The sequence below is a fragment of the Neofelis nebulosa genome, chromosome 14 (genome assembly GCF_028018385.1).
Source record: "Neofelis nebulosa isolate mNeoNeb1 chromosome 14, mNeoNeb1.pri, whole genome shotgun sequence".
Lineage (NCBI taxonomy): Eukaryota > Metazoa > Chordata > Mammalia > Carnivora > Felidae > Neofelis > Neofelis nebulosa.
In genome coordinates, this window is record NC_080795.1 from 68,078,212 (window position 1) to 68,093,576 (window position 15,365).

Sequence of the window (15,365 nt, forward strand, 5' to 3'; positions counted from 1 at the left end):
TGCACTCTGTCTCTGTCTCAAAAACACACAGATGCGAAAAAAATTTAAAAAAGAAGACAAGACAGAAACAGTATTGGGAGTCACTACCAATTTAAGTCAGTTAAAATAAATAAAACATCTTAGAAATAATAAGGTGCACAAGGGAAAAAGAATTACTTTGTAACTTACAAGTTCCTCTTAAGAACCTGCTCTATGTGTATGTACAACTATACCTATGGAATAGTTATTATAATACTTGTGGTAAATTATGATAGATTTATTTTCTGGAGCTGTCAGTAATTTAAGTTTTAACAGATTGATTTGCCATTGTTTTCATGAAATCAAACTTACGTATTTTTTTATTTGACTGTAGTTTGACACAGTGTTAGTCTAAAGTATACAGCAGAGTGACTTGGCATGTTTTACATTATGCCATATTCACTACAGTTCAAATTTATTTTACTTTCCCAAAAACACAAGCATAGAAATTATCCTCCAGCAGACAGGATTATGACATATAGTTGTTCTCTTCTTTTGTGATTGTGGCTCTTATGCTTTCCTTAAATGTTTCTCAGATCTTATGCTTTCCTTAAATCTGTTTCTCGGATGTCTTAGATCAACATTTGAGAGGTAAATTATGAAGATATGCAGCTCCTATCATAGGTTTATAATCTAATAAACTTATCAACAAGTCTCCTCCAACTTATTTTTATATTTTTGGGAGACTTAATTTCTATTTAATTAAAGTGTTTTTAGCAACTTTCTATTTTAAAGTAGACTCCCCATTTGTAATTTTTTTTTTCCTGGTATAAATTTATTTAAAATGAGTACAGAGATAGGCTGGTCTAAGGCAGTTGCTATCCATGTGTAAGCAAAAAGATCATTAACCTTTTTTTGAGTCGTGATCTCACATTTATGAGCTTATTTGATATTTTTGTTCTTGATCACTCTAGTTCCTTTTCATACCCCCCCCACACTTTTTTTAAATTATGGTGACTTCCTTGCTAAAGTAGGGATGCTTTTTAATCTAACAAGCGTAGATCTTAGGAAGACATTTGACACAGAGTCTTACAACGTGTAGAAATGGGTTATGCCCAAAGGGTGATGATTCTTCAGATAGGAGAATGGATTCAGTTGTTTAATAGACCCCAGTTTGAATGTTCCCTCTACAGCTCATTGGCTATATAACCTTGGTTCAGGGTACTTATCCTCTCTGAGCCCATTTTTGTTGTTCCATCAAATGGGGATAATGATAGTGTCTTCTTCACAGACTTACAAAGTTTGAATGAAATTGCTTAGCATGGTGTCTGGCACATAGTGCTCAATAAATGTTAGCTATGATTTAATTTCTTGAAAGAACTGATAATCCACCCATGATCACAGTGGTACACATGTAATGAGTATTGATTGTTACAGCCTCCATTTGTTCATCCATGGCTGTACTTGTTTTTAATTCTGGAGTACATTTATAAAAGGGACACGAGCAAATAAAGCATGTTGAGATAAAGGCCGGCCAACTTGATGATCATTATTTATTCTGGAGAAGCAAAGGCTCACAGGTAGGAAATATTTCATAGCCATCTTCAGATCTTTGAAACACTGTGATCTGAAAGAGTTGACTGTTTCTGTGTGGCTCACTACATAGCTCTTCTGCAGCTCCGCAGTTGAGGACCAGGGTTCAAGTCCTACTTCTGCTATTGAAGCATGATTTGGGTGGAATCTCTTAACCTCCCCGAGCCTCAATTTCCTCAACCATATAACACCGAGAGTAAAATCACTCTGTATGGATGGAGGTTATGAGGTGTGAATAAGTTAATGTGTGTGAAAGAGTAATTCACATTTATTGTTGTCATTGCCTAGAATTGTTTTAGGGCAATGATTAATCAGCTCTCTCTTTGGAAGGGCTCTAATAATTAGAGGAGTTTGGCAGAGAACAAGCTTTCCCACCACACCTAGAGCCAAACAAAGGTATAATAGTCATATCGGGGCTTTTTAGGAATTTTTGCATGGAGTGGAAGTTTGTATAAGCTGTTTGAGAAAAGTTACAGTGTTTACCTTGTTTGCTGCTCTGTCCAGGGCACCTAACACAGTGCCAGGCACATGGTCTGTGCTTGGTAAATATTTGTCTGATGAGTGAATGGAAGTTCCCCTCTAACACCCAAATTGTATTCTTCCTTTAGCATCTCTCCTTTCTTGTTTTTAATACGTTCATGATGTTCCCCAGATAAATTTGCTTGCCTTAGTTTCCGTTGTCTTTTTTAAAAGAAGGTACCTTATACATAGAACATTAACACGGAGTGGAAATACTTCCTCATTATGGTGGTTGCTTCTGGGGAGGGAGTTTGGGGATTGGAGACATCACATCATTATACTATTGGAATTTTTCAGCTGTGTGCTTAATTAATTTCTCAACCGTATGCTTTATTAATTTTAAAAAGTGGATGAGATGACTCCATGATTTAATCGGTACTTGGCAAAAAAATAAAATAAATAGCAGTCGGTACTTGCTTAAGTGAAATAGAAGATTTGTATTGGGGCATATTGCAAAGTACACTCAGTTAACAGCACAGTAGACTGCATTTATTAAGAGTCTACAGTGTTTAAGACAGCCTGTTGGGTGCTTTATCTATGTTCTCATTTAATTTCCTCAATAGTCACATGAGGTTTAAGCCCACTTCCTTTTGTCTTTGCTGCCACGAGTTCATGCCTTCACTTTGGTGTTGAACCAGGTTAAAGCCAGGATCTGTTCCTTAAGCCTCCTGGGATCGTCACATTTTAGCTAGAATTTGGACACAGCCGAGGACTTGAAGACCAGGGAGAGATGGCAGTCATTGAAATTATGTTGGTTGGAAATGCTGCTGTAACTATTGCTTGCTGCCTTGAATTGACTATTTCTTTCCAGTCTGTGAGGAGATTAGATAGGAAGAAATGGGCAAGAAGGGTATAGAAAAAGGGTTTAAGTCATAGAAAAGACAGATTTGACCTTGAAGGCTCAAAGGCCTTGTAATAGGTAGCCAAAAAAGGCCAGTGGGCATATTTTAAAATGGTAGATACTCATCACCTGACATTCGTAGTGCTTTTGATGACTGGTAGAGACCAGATTGTATCCAGAGACCAATTTCTATGATTTTGTGAACTTAATCCTTCATAGAATTTATTTGAAGCCATATTTTGAGTTATACCTTTACCATGGTGGTTTAATATTAACTATGTGTTCTAAGGAAATACCTGTCTGTATAATGAAGCATGGTCTCCATTCCTCTGAGGTAGAACTATTTAAGTTAATTTCACTTTCTCTCTCTCTCTCTCTCTCTCTCTCTCTCTCTCTCACACACACACACACACACACACACACACACACACACACACACAAGAAAGTAATGTTTAGGAGAATTCCTTTAGCTAGAGAACCAATTATTTATTACTCCATGACTTTTGCATGAGCGTATTATTTATTTCTGTGTGGTAGTTGAGACCCTTGTCGCGTGTGCCTTCTATGCTAACTTTAACTCGGACCTGAGGTCAGTTCCTAACTCCGCCATTTGTTAACTGTGTGACCCAGGGCAAATGAGTTAACCTCTAGGGGTATCAGTTTCCTTATCAAATTACATTTAATGACACCTAATTCATTGTTACAACAAAGGATAGAATGAGTAGTATGTTCAAAGGGCCTGGCACATTGTCGGTGCTCAGCGAAGATTTATTTGTTCCCTCTTTTAATCTCTGTCATGCTCCTCTTCTTGTCTGAGAATTTAAACTTGAAGTCAGCCTCTGTGGAAAGGGGTGAGAGGCGTGTTTAGGCGCTACTTCAGTCTGTGAACCTCTGGTGCACACTTAACTCGCCTCTCAAGATATGACACGTTTATCCCCTCACCTGTTGAACCTTTTCCTACCTTCTGTGGGCAGGGTTAGGTGCTCCTTGCTTGAAACCACCCCCGCCCCCTCACTTGGCATATAGTAAGTACTGAAGCATAAATTATTAGGCAAATGAGTTTCTGGACATTAGTTGGCATGGGGAGGTTTACAGAGCTTCTCTCATTGAGCATCATAGTCTTGTGGGTTCAGCTTAGTGCTTTGGTGTCAAGTTGATAAAAGCAGCCAAGAGAGTTTAAGGAGGTGACCTTCACTTGACAACTTACAGTTCTAAGGGTAGAATGCTTTCAGCATTTAGACTGATTACATTTGCAGAGTAGTTTCCATTCTGCAGCAATTTCAACGGCAGATATTTTGTTTGCGTTTACTGTGAGCCAGGCCCCGTGCTGATCGTTTTGTCTGTTTTCTCCTTTAGTCTTCATATCAGCTTTATGATTTAGATATGGTTATTGTACCCATTATACAGAAGAGGAAACTGATCTAGTGACTAACCAAAGACCACATAGCTAGCAAGTAATATAGCCTAGATTTGAATGTAAGCTGACTCCAGAGCTGGCTTTTTGAGTTTACCATATTATTGTAACTCAATATTGGCACTGTATTGTTAATCCCTCTTCTGTATTATTGACAAGAAAATTGTATAGATAAGTAAAGAGGATTATGAAGGTCAATATTTCTTAAAGATTTCCCCCATATTCACTGTGTTTCTAGTTGGCAGACCACTTCATGCCACACACTGTTAATGTTCTTCATTATTACTTCTGGTGGGAGGCAGTTACAGAATGTGGATTCAGTTTTAACTTTTCCTCCACACTAATATCTGTGGGGAGGAATAATTATGGCTAAAGTACAGTGTAGTGAGAAGTAACAAGTTTCTATTAAATATTGCTCAAGCAGTGAGTAAGTCATTAAATTTGACTCCTGATGAATATATAATGATTGCTTAATACTAGGCTGCCAGGAAAAACACACACACACACCCACTCATAGAGGTAGGTGTGTATGTAGATATATGTTGCTAGATATGGTTGGAGCTATATTTTAAGGGAGGAAGGTGTGTGTGTGTGTGTGTGTGTGTGTGTGTGTGTGTGTGTGTGTAGAGAGGGAAAGGTATGGTTTATATCATCATTTATTTGAGTTCACCCAGAAAGAAGAAATTTCTTGTTTATAAAATATAGACGAATCACTGAAGAGATTAGGAAGATATATCTCTGTTTCAGAAAGTAAACTCTTTCTATTCCTTGGCCCATCTGTTCTAGGAAACTTAAAGGACAATCAGGCAATTCCCCTGCCCCATTTTCTTTCCTTCTCCTTGCCAAAATGGACATATGTACTCGATGGCATTGAATATTTATCAGATCCTTCTGAGTGTGTGATTCATGTTGAATTGGAGTCAGCAACCCCATAAGAACACTAAATGGCTGCTTTGTCTTAGTCTGGCATTTTATTGATAAAATGCATGGAGTTGAATTTAATCAGCTCTATGTAATTGGTATGGTTCCTGTTCAGAAATGCTTGCACATGACTTTGTAGGGGGGAAAGAACACCCGATTCTGCAATTTTTATTTATTTAGGACAAAATTTCAGGAAACAACTTGGCCAGGGGCAAAACTATACATTTGAATCAGGAACAAAAAGTTGGAAAGGTTAAGTAGGTGAAATTTGTCTTGGGCGTGCCCCCTAACACACACACATTCACATGTGTCCTAGTTGTAAAAGTAGAGAAGTTTTATGGACCTATAAGACATGAAGCATTTAGTCCTATTCTGGAGATTAGGGAGGATTCTGGAAAGGGATCTGTGGCTGAGATCATAGAGAACAGCAGAGCAAAGCAAAGAGACATCTGGTAGTGTAGAGAGGTAATACAAAGATGTGTATGGACATGCTAGGGGAAAGAGGAGGGAAAATGTCCTCTTTTTCATGTCTGTTTCACTGAAGGCGGTTCTCCTGAGGACCGGGAGGGTGGTAAGAGAACTTGGCTCTAGGTGCTGTGTGCTCAGCCGTTTCAGCTGTTTCCCAAACCTCAGGGCTTGGGCCTAGGGGAAGAGAGTTTATTCCTCTCCGTACATACATGCCTTAGGCTGCAGTTACAGGCAGCGTGGCTAGGGAGGGGCCTTATTTAGAATAGTTGGTCAGAGGTGATACCTTCCATTCTTGCCAAAATGGTCACTGGTCTGGAATGAGAGCTTGAGGTCCATGCCCACTGGACTTGGGGAAGCCAAGGTAAAGAATCTTCTGCTTCCCCATTTCTAGCCATTTGCCTAAAATGGCACTATATTGAGCAAATAAGGTGTGAACAGACCCTCACCAATCTTGGAACTCACCCTGGATAATAAACTCTTAGGAGTCCACACTGTGCTACGTAACAATTCCCGTATTGCTGCAGGCTTATTACCTGCATCTTTTGGTCCTAAACAGGGGACTTGGCATTTGTCTTACATGAATCTACATTTGTAAAAATAGCTAGTTTGTCACCTCCCTTCCATTCCTTTTCTCAGATCTGTTTCTTCTCATTTTGCCCTGGTCTTTCACAGTCAAGCAACTGGCATTGACTGTTAACTGTTTTGCTTTTATAACTTGTTCCTGCCATCACCTTCCTCTCATTGAAGCCTCATGAATTTTGTTTTAAGTTGAAGCGATTGCAACACGAGATCACCCACTTCTGCTTAGTGTGTTCTACAGATCGTGTAACTTTAATGCCTATTCAACACTTCAAACAGGGAATAGTAATAGTTATAATATTGCTGTTAGTGCATTTTGACATTGAGTAACAGATGACGTGTCTAATGAAAAGCGCGGCTGCTTAGATTGCATAATTATAGGTTTGTTTGACTTTAGGAAAATCATATGCAGGCCAACTGCATCCATTCAGAGACTTTTTGTACTATAAAAATATCAGAGTGCTTCAGTGTAAAAGAAGCCCTCCTTCAGTGACTATCATTTTTTATTTTTCTAAGGTTTGCCACTGAACAGGAAAAAGAAAAATCAAAGAAAACCCATCTTTTTAAAACGGGTTTAATTCTGTGGCTCTCTCTGGTCTAAATAACCTTTTAAAAGTTCTTCGAGTGTTTGGGATGGTGCTGACCAGGATCTCGGGGTGTAGACACGCAGATTTGTAGGAGGACATCCCCAGTACTGGCATACTTACAGAAACAGTTATCACTTTATAATGTAAATCAAAGATTATCTGTGCCCTCTGGACTTGATTTGCCGGGGTGGGGTGGGGGGATATATTTCAGCTAGTTATTGTGCTAACTTCTTGGAACAGTTCCCTAATTAGCGTGCCAGATGTGTTTGTTATTCGGGATTCGTGGACTCACCAAGCTCTCTCCATGAGACTTCCCTATGTATTTATTGGCTTATAAATGAATGTTCAAGTGTATCACCTACATATGTTCATTTTATTAATACAAGCAAGGCTTGATTATAATAAATAAATGCTTACTGAATGGCACATCGAAGAAACGTAAATATTCCTAGACTCCCCAGACCCCGTTTGGCGGGGGAAGGCAGTCAGAGGCGCGGGTGATAGAAATGGTTTGCCACAGGCTCCGCTCAGAAGTATCTCTGCAACACGAAGACTCCAGGACTTTCCCCTTCCCCTTGAGCATTGCTTCGCTGCTGTGCTTGCCTGGCTCATGTCTCTTGCTGCTACTGCGGCTGCTTTTGACCTCATGCAGGTTTGATTTCTTAGCAGCTGGAGTCCATTTCCTTATCTCCTAGCATTTGGTGGGTGACTTGGTTGCGCTTCCAGCCTCTCCAACTGGCCTTGCTGATGTGCAAGGTCCCTCTCTTCACCGACATGAAAACCTAGTAATCTTCTAAAAGGGAACAATCATTTTCTTTCTGTTACCGGTTTCGTCTATGTTAAGGAACTCCGATAGCATTTGAGTGGCATAGCCAGTACCTTACTTAGAATGGATCAGGGGCTGAGATGAAGCTTGGGGCCAGGACTTCGTCCCCACCGAGGGCTTGTTCCCTGGATAGTCACGGAGGAGGACTTGGAGGTGCTTCCTTCTCCTCCTGTTTAAGCACCTGTTAGCACAGATGGGCAAGCGCACAGACTTCGCCACCGGGAAGCCTGAGTTGGCCGCCTAGCTGTGCGCTCACTACCTTTATGGTGCTGAGCAAGCTCCTTCCGCTGCTCAGTTTTTCGCTTTTCTCATGTGTAAGGTACATATAAAAAAGTTGTTGTGAGGTTTACTGTAAATGGTGTGCTCATATAGTCTTGGCACATAATAAAGTGCTTACTAATTGTTAGCTACAGCTATTATTATTACGTATTTTTTTCATCGTTTGTTACTGCTTTCCATGCTTTATCATCCTCACCGATCTCTTCTAATGCCAGGCTTTTGTGGTACAGTAATAATTTCCTCTCCGAGATTGTCATTCTGTACATTTTAACATGATTTGTGTGCTTCTCCCCCCCCCCCTCGCCCGCCTACCTTGCCACCACGTGTTGGTGCCAGCCTTTTTCCGATGGAAGTCACAATGAAAATATAATAGGCAAAGCAGTTTATATCATGTGTCTTCTTTACATTTTATTTTTTGAATATTTCTTTTGAGAGAGAGAATGTGTGTGTGGGAGGAGGGGCAGAGAGACAGGGAGACAGAGAACCCCACGCAGGCTCCGAGCTGTCGGCGTAGAGCCCAACGCAGGGCTCAGTCTCACAAACCATGAGATGGTGACCTGAGCCGAAATCAAGAGTCAACACTTAACTGACTGAGCCACCCAGATGTCCCTCTTTCTTACATTTTAATTCAATACAATATCTGAGGCAGGACAATTCACAGTTTGGCGAAATTTTAATTTTCAAATTTATTAACGGCATGTGAGAACATTGCTGGAAGAGGCACTGTAATTCTTTATTGGATCCCAGGATCATTAAGGCATCGTGCTTGCGGTCAAATGGGTTCAACTGTGTTTGGAGAGACAAATGCATGTAAGAAAACAAGATTGTTTGTGATTAAAAGTACCAAAGTATCAAGTATAGTGGTTAAGAGAAATTAAGTGAAGGAGGAGATCCTCCTAGGCTGATATGGTTTAGAAGCAGGCAGGGCAGGGGCGCCTGGATGGCTCAGTCAGTTATGCGCCCAACTTCGACTCAGGTCATGATCTCACAGCTTGTGAGTTCGAGCCCCAAGTCAGGCTCTGTGCTGACAGCTCAGAGCCTGGAGCCTGCTTCGGATTCTGTGTCTCCCTCTCTCTCTGCCTCTCCCCCACTAGTTTTCTGTCTCTCTTTCTCTCAAAAAAATAAACAAACATTAAAAAAAAAAAGGGGGGGGGGTCGCCTGGGTGGCTCAGTCAGTTAAGGGGCCGACTTCAGCTCAGGTCATGGTCTCGCAGTCCATGAGTTCGAGCCCCACGTCAGGCTCTGTGCTGACAGCTCAGAGCCTGCTTCTGTTTCAGTGTCTCCCTCTCTCTCTGCCCCTCCCCCATTAGCGCTCTCTCTCTGCCTTTCAAAAATGAATAAATGCTAGAAATTAAAAGAAAAACAGGTAGGGCTTGAGTTCATCCCTTGAAGGATGTGTAGGATTTAGTTTGGTGTAGATTTTTAGGACTTTCCTGTAGGCTGGGGAAATTTTGATAGTGGGATGATATATTGTGTAGTAAAGGAGCAGGCTGTCCACTTACCCACCCCAGCCCACGCCCACTCTTTAGACAACAGCCAGCCCCATGTGTCCTTGGTCATTCCCAGTTCCTCTTGAATCCTTTGGGGGATTTATTTTGGCCTGTTTGCCTTTTTCATGCAACACTATGCTCTTTCCTCACGTTGATTCTTTCGTAGGGCAGGACACAGGTTCCCTGTGCTGTTTCTGAAACGTGAATACACCTCACAGTGTTAAAAGAGATTATTATCGCAGTTGGGAAAGAAAGGTTAACAAGAAGAACACGAAAGAATCCTAAAGATTGCTACTTGACGGGGATGTCCTCCTGGCCTTCCTTCCAGATTTCTTTTGCCAAGGGGCCTCCGTCTAGTTCTTAGGTCTCTGGTCTAGTTAGCGGACTGGGCACTGGGCGTCACCTTCAGGCAGAGTGTGATTCTCAGTTCCTCTCGGACTGGCTTCCTGATCTTTTCTGGTGTTTTCCCTCTCTTGCCTCAGGCTGCACGATTCATCACTTAGGTTCTTCTGCTTGTCCCAACATTCTTTGAGCCCTGGAGCCTTAGGTGAGGCTGCAGGAAGCCACAGATGGCCTCCAAAGATTCTTCCCTCAGGCTTCATGCCCTCCAACCCCGACCCAGCAGCTATCACTCGTTTTCTCCTTTGTGGGGAAGGTTTCCTTGGCCTTATATCTGAGATTGCCATCTGGTTCAAGTCTGACTAGCATCTGTGGGACCTTGATAATGAAAACTGTGATCCCATTTATTTTATTTTGCAAACTCTTTCATAGCATTTTTAATGTCAAAGGCACATTTTTACTTGCTTTCTAAAATAAAGTCATTTAATCCCAGAGGGAGATTGCTAACAGTATATTGAATTCCACTGATTAACCAGACGCAGTAAAATGCCTGCCTTATATAAGTCACAAACCAAACAGTTGTTGTCTGCATAGCACCGGATCCATGTTGGTATCAGCAACACCTCAACAGCTTGTCTCCCTTGTTAACATGTGGACATTTCACAACACAGACCTGTGAGTGACAGTCTAACGGTTTTATTTGGAATATGACTTGAGTCCTTTCTCATACACCATTTTGTTAAAAATGTATTTAATTTGGGGAATGTAAATACAGGTTTTTCTTACATAAACATTGCCCCTTCCCCTTCCTCAAAAACAAACGAAAACCCCTGTAATGAGATATGCGTACAGATACAGTGTGGATTCTGGGTGTTAACAAGCTAGGAGGCATTGTACCAGAAGCAGGTTCATCCAGGAGACTCTTTCTAAAATGTGCTCGTCACTGACTACTGTAAGATTAAAATACCACTTTAAAGTCTAGGAAAATCACTTCCAAAAGCCAAAATGTAAGTGCGTTTTCCGTTATTTCATGACTTTGGGATGATCTGTCACATTGTTCTTCAGAGTAGACAAGAAATACTGACGTTTGTGTGAGCTAAGGTATGTGAATGGACTATGTGCATTCCCAAATGTGATCGCGTAAGTTAGTTTTACTTTCTTTTTGTTCAGCTCTTTTAATGTTAACATTTGCATTATTTCACGCTCTTGATCTTTTCCTGATCTATTAAATTGTATGTTTAGAGGTTGGCGGGAAAAATACATTTAAAAGCACTTAAGAACATTACCCCGCTTTTCCGCTGTTCCAGTCACTCTTCATAGTGTCTTGTGGCATGAGGTATTTTATCAACAGAGTAAGCATGGTTGTTTCATATTCTAACTAGTAGAATTCCAGTAACTGGTAGAATATTCCAGTCTCTGAAATATTTGTGGATCTGTTTCTGCTGATTCTTACTCTTGGTGTCTTGTTTTCTTGTGTTTGTAAGGTTTTTACCTTTTCCCCCTGTGATCTGCTCATTCTCCTTCGTAATTACTTGCAGGGATTATTTGAGACCTAGGATTAAAATGTCTCCTCCAGAGGGCAGTACCTGTGGGTGCTTTCGGGGTGAGACCACCTCACGCCAAGATCAGAGCTTAGGTTCCCCAGGGTAGCCTAGGCTGCAGAACCAGGAGAACTGGCTTGTGGTCACACTTTTTAAGAAACAGGTTTGTTGTCTCTCCCTCTTACCTCGGTCCTGCTCAGTGGCCAAGGCCAACCTTGCCACAGCCCGGCAGAACAGGGTGGCATTACCTCTGGTTCCTTCCTCTATTCCGAGGAGTAGAGACCCAGCTGCCTGGGGGCAGGCTATGCAACTTTGGTGTTCTGTGCTCTGCTTTTCTTTTTCCGTTTTCTTTAGATTTTGCCTGATTGTTTCTATCTTGTGACTCTTGTTTTTAAGAATTCTCCCTCCCTCCCCCCCTCCTATTCCTTTCTTCCTTCCTTCCTTCCTTCCTTGCACCCTCCTTCCTTCCTGTTTTATCTGATTGTTTTCGTGGTTTTCAGTAGAATTGGTCCACATAACCTAACCTACTAGAAATGAAAATCTTTCTTATTTGATCTTTAATAATCCCATGAGGTTCAATTGCAGATACATGACTGGGGCTGCTTTAACCAAAAAGGAAACTGAGGCTGAGCAAAGTGTCGTGGTTGGTTTAAGATCATACAACTAAGTGGCACAATCTTAGGAACTCCTAGGTCTGAGTCTGCTTTTTTTCCACTCCAACTTTTGAGCCTTCTTCTACCAAGTATATTCTTAGAATTTTGAGTGAAACAGACATATGTTAAGGAGGTCTTCAGACAACATGTACTACCTTTTACAAAATTGCTTAGATCCTTGATTGATAATAATTAGATTGGAGCAACTTTTTCAGAGATGACATTTTAAATTGAAAACAATAATTGCTTTCTTTTTCTTTCAGCTGAAGTGAGTAGTGAATACAGTATGGACAAGGCAATGGTTGAATTGGCCATGATGGATCGGGAACTAAGCCATTACGTAAAGGCTGTTCAGTCTGCGATAAATCATGTAAGTTTATACTATTCACCTGGTAATACTTGGTTACAATTCACTGACCTGAAAACAGAAACACTAAATCAAAATTTCCTCCATCCTTTCATATGTCCTTAGCGTTACTGTAGCAGCTGTTAATTTCTTTTTAATTAAGAAGTTTATAGAAAAGGAATCGGAAGTGTTTTCCCAGCTAGGCCACCTAGGTTTAATTAGAATATTATGCCTTGGGTGCCTGGGTGGCTCAGTCTGCTCAGGTCATGATCTCAGTTTGTGAGTTCGAGCCCCACGTTGGGGTCTGTGCTGACAGCTCAGACCCTGAGCCTGCTTCAGATTCTGTGTCTCCCTCTCTCTTTCTACCCTTTCCCCACTCATGTTCTGTCTCTCTCTCTCTCTCAAAAAAAAAAAAAAAAAAATTAAACATTAAAACATTTTTTTCAAAACATTAGAATATTATGCATTTTTTTGGTCTTGAAATCTTTAGTGTAAGCCTACTTTGAACGTGAGTAGATTTTTATAAAATCTAAAAACTGCATAGAATGTGTTTTTATTGTTATGTTTACTTCCGCACACGGTTTAGACCAGGCCGAGTTACTCCTTCTCTAGCTTGACCTAATATGCAGCTATTGTCAAATTCATAGGATCAGATAATATAGGAGAATTCTAGAGCAAGTTTAAAAATAAAGAAGGCTGACATTTTGGTTTTTCCAGGAGCCAAACTTATCTTTGTTGACTCCAGCTGTCACAGGAACAACACATAAGGCAGTTAAGGTGGGAACATGGCAACATCCGTTTCAGCAGTACCGGGTTGAGTAAGAAATGAGCAATATGATTGCAGTAATATTTCTGAGAAGTCCTTTGTCCTCTGAGGAGTGGAAACTCCCCTTTGAACTGATTTCAGATACCTGTGTAATAGGGTATCTGGTACTTCTGGTTTCTTTATTTGCCGTTTCTTACTTCTATCTATGGGAAAATTCCAAAAATCAAATATCTTATAAGACTGGCTACTATTCAGTGGAAGATACGTTTTTGAAAATAGTTTATTACTTAAGCTATAATTAAATGAGCATTGCATAGTTATATGTTCATAGTTCTATGAAGTTTTGAAAAAATTTTTAAAAAAAATCTTAATGGTTAGTGTTTAAGTGTAGTATTTGTGACTTAAGAATATCTGCTTTGTAGCCAAGAAGTAGTAAACTCATTCAGCTTGTAAAAGTATGATGTTTCTTACCATTGTCGCTATGAGTACTGGGACTGGGAGTATTCCTTCCATAGGAAAATATGAAAGTGACATCACGTTGGGGCATTTGAAACTGGATAACAAAAAGCGCTTATTAGACCAGAGGTTTTCAACTCCAGCTGACCCTCAGAACCAGCCCATTCCTATTCTAATGAGATTCTGATTTCATTTCTGGAGCAGGATTGGGGCACCAGTATATTTAAAAAAAAAACTCATTCTAATATGTATTCAGCATTGGAGAACACTGACTTAAAAGAACAAGGCTGACTTTATAGACTAAATATATTTTCAACCAAGATCAGGGTTAGGCCTATTATATGGATCAGTTCTGCTTTGACCCTTACATTCAGTGGAGGTTATTTGATCGGCCTTTCTATCTTTAACTTGGCTGTTGTGCAAATGTAATAGCACAGGGTACAGTATAGATAAGAAAATAGATTTTGGCAGTTAAAGAACTTAATGTGATTTTCTTCTCTGTTAAACTCTAGGATTCACAGATGTTTAAGGTGTTTTATGTAAAGAATTGACCTCTTCCTCCTTCATAAAGCCAAGTCACTCATTTAAAAAAAAAAAAAAAAGAAGAACGAAAAAAAAGAAAAGAAACCTTCACCAATATTCATTCAGTAGTTAACAGCATTTCTTTTTTCTTGAGATGCTACCCTATTATCCCCACCCTACTAAACAGGAAAGATTATACTTTGAGTTTTACCCTACTTTCCAGCCCTAACCTTACACTAGATTTTGGAGCAACTTGGATTTAGTGATTCTGGTCTTTCATAAGAGGAGAAAACATGTTTTTTGTCTTTTTCTGATGCAAAGTGGTGCCTTCCACATCAGTGTGAAACAAGACCAAGAATCGCAAATCATATTTATGAGGTTTCTCTGACCTGAAACCATGTGGGGCCATAGCGGGAGATATGACCATTATTATTTTGAGGGACATACTTTACACCTTATATATATGCTGTGTACTCCTTACATACTTGAAGTTATGGACATTGCTCTCTTACTGCTTATTTTGGCAAGGAGTAAAGAATGAGCAGCACTTTGAGAGGGGCCAGAGTGGTGTAGCTCTTTGGGAATAGCAGTGGTCTAGGGATCAGAGACTCTTCCATCCATAGTTCTTCCATTTGCTAAGTTAGATCCTGAGTCAAGAAAGTTAACCTTTAGGAACCTCATGCTCTTCATCTATATAATTCTTGGCCTGCCTATTTCATGAGATTATTGTGTGAATCAGATTAGAGACTATGTGTCAAACCTTTGACATTCATAAAATTTGATGGAGACGTAAGATACTGGGTTTTTGCAAACTCAGATGTCCAAACGTCCGTTTAAAAGGTGGAACAAGATCTTAAAGGCAAGTCGTGTTTCCATCACTACAACATTTGCCAAAATTGCGATCCACCCGCTGGTCTTTCTGTTTGTGAATTTTCATACAGTTCTAGAAAGTTAAAAAAATGTCTTTACATCATCACAGAGTATTAGAGTTTATTGTTTAAATAGATGTCTCTCTCCTACTCTCACCTTCACAGGATTCTGAAGGTCATACACCTCTGAAAAGGTGTTAGAAAGTTTACTTTGGAACCTTTCAGGTGTGGATCCATTTGCCAACAGTCTCTGGGAAGTCCCTTTGGCACACAGCAGAAGCTCTCAGATTGCATTTCTTTGTCCTTGGAGAAAATAGAGCTCCTATGATCTACAATGCCTGAAGATGTTATTTAGAATCAGTATTTATTTCAGAGCTCTGAAACTTAAAAAAAAAAAA

At 40.2% G+C, this 15,365-nt stretch overlaps 1 protein-coding gene across 2 annotated transcripts in view; it reads left to right on the forward strand.

The window, feature by feature from the left end:
* The window catches only part of NSMCE2 (NSE2 (MMS21) homolog, SMC5-SMC6 complex SUMO ligase), a 217,098-nt gene that overhangs the window by 26,414 nt on the left and 175,319 nt on the right, over positions 1-15,365 (forward strand). For both annotated transcript variants that reach the window (XM_058699037.1, XM_058699038.1), the window contains exon 3: positions 12,272-12,378. In XM_058699037.1, coding sequence (XP_058555020.1) covers positions 12,272-12,378 — 107 coding nt within the window. The remainder of the gene's footprint in view (positions 1-12,271; positions 12,379-15,365) is intronic.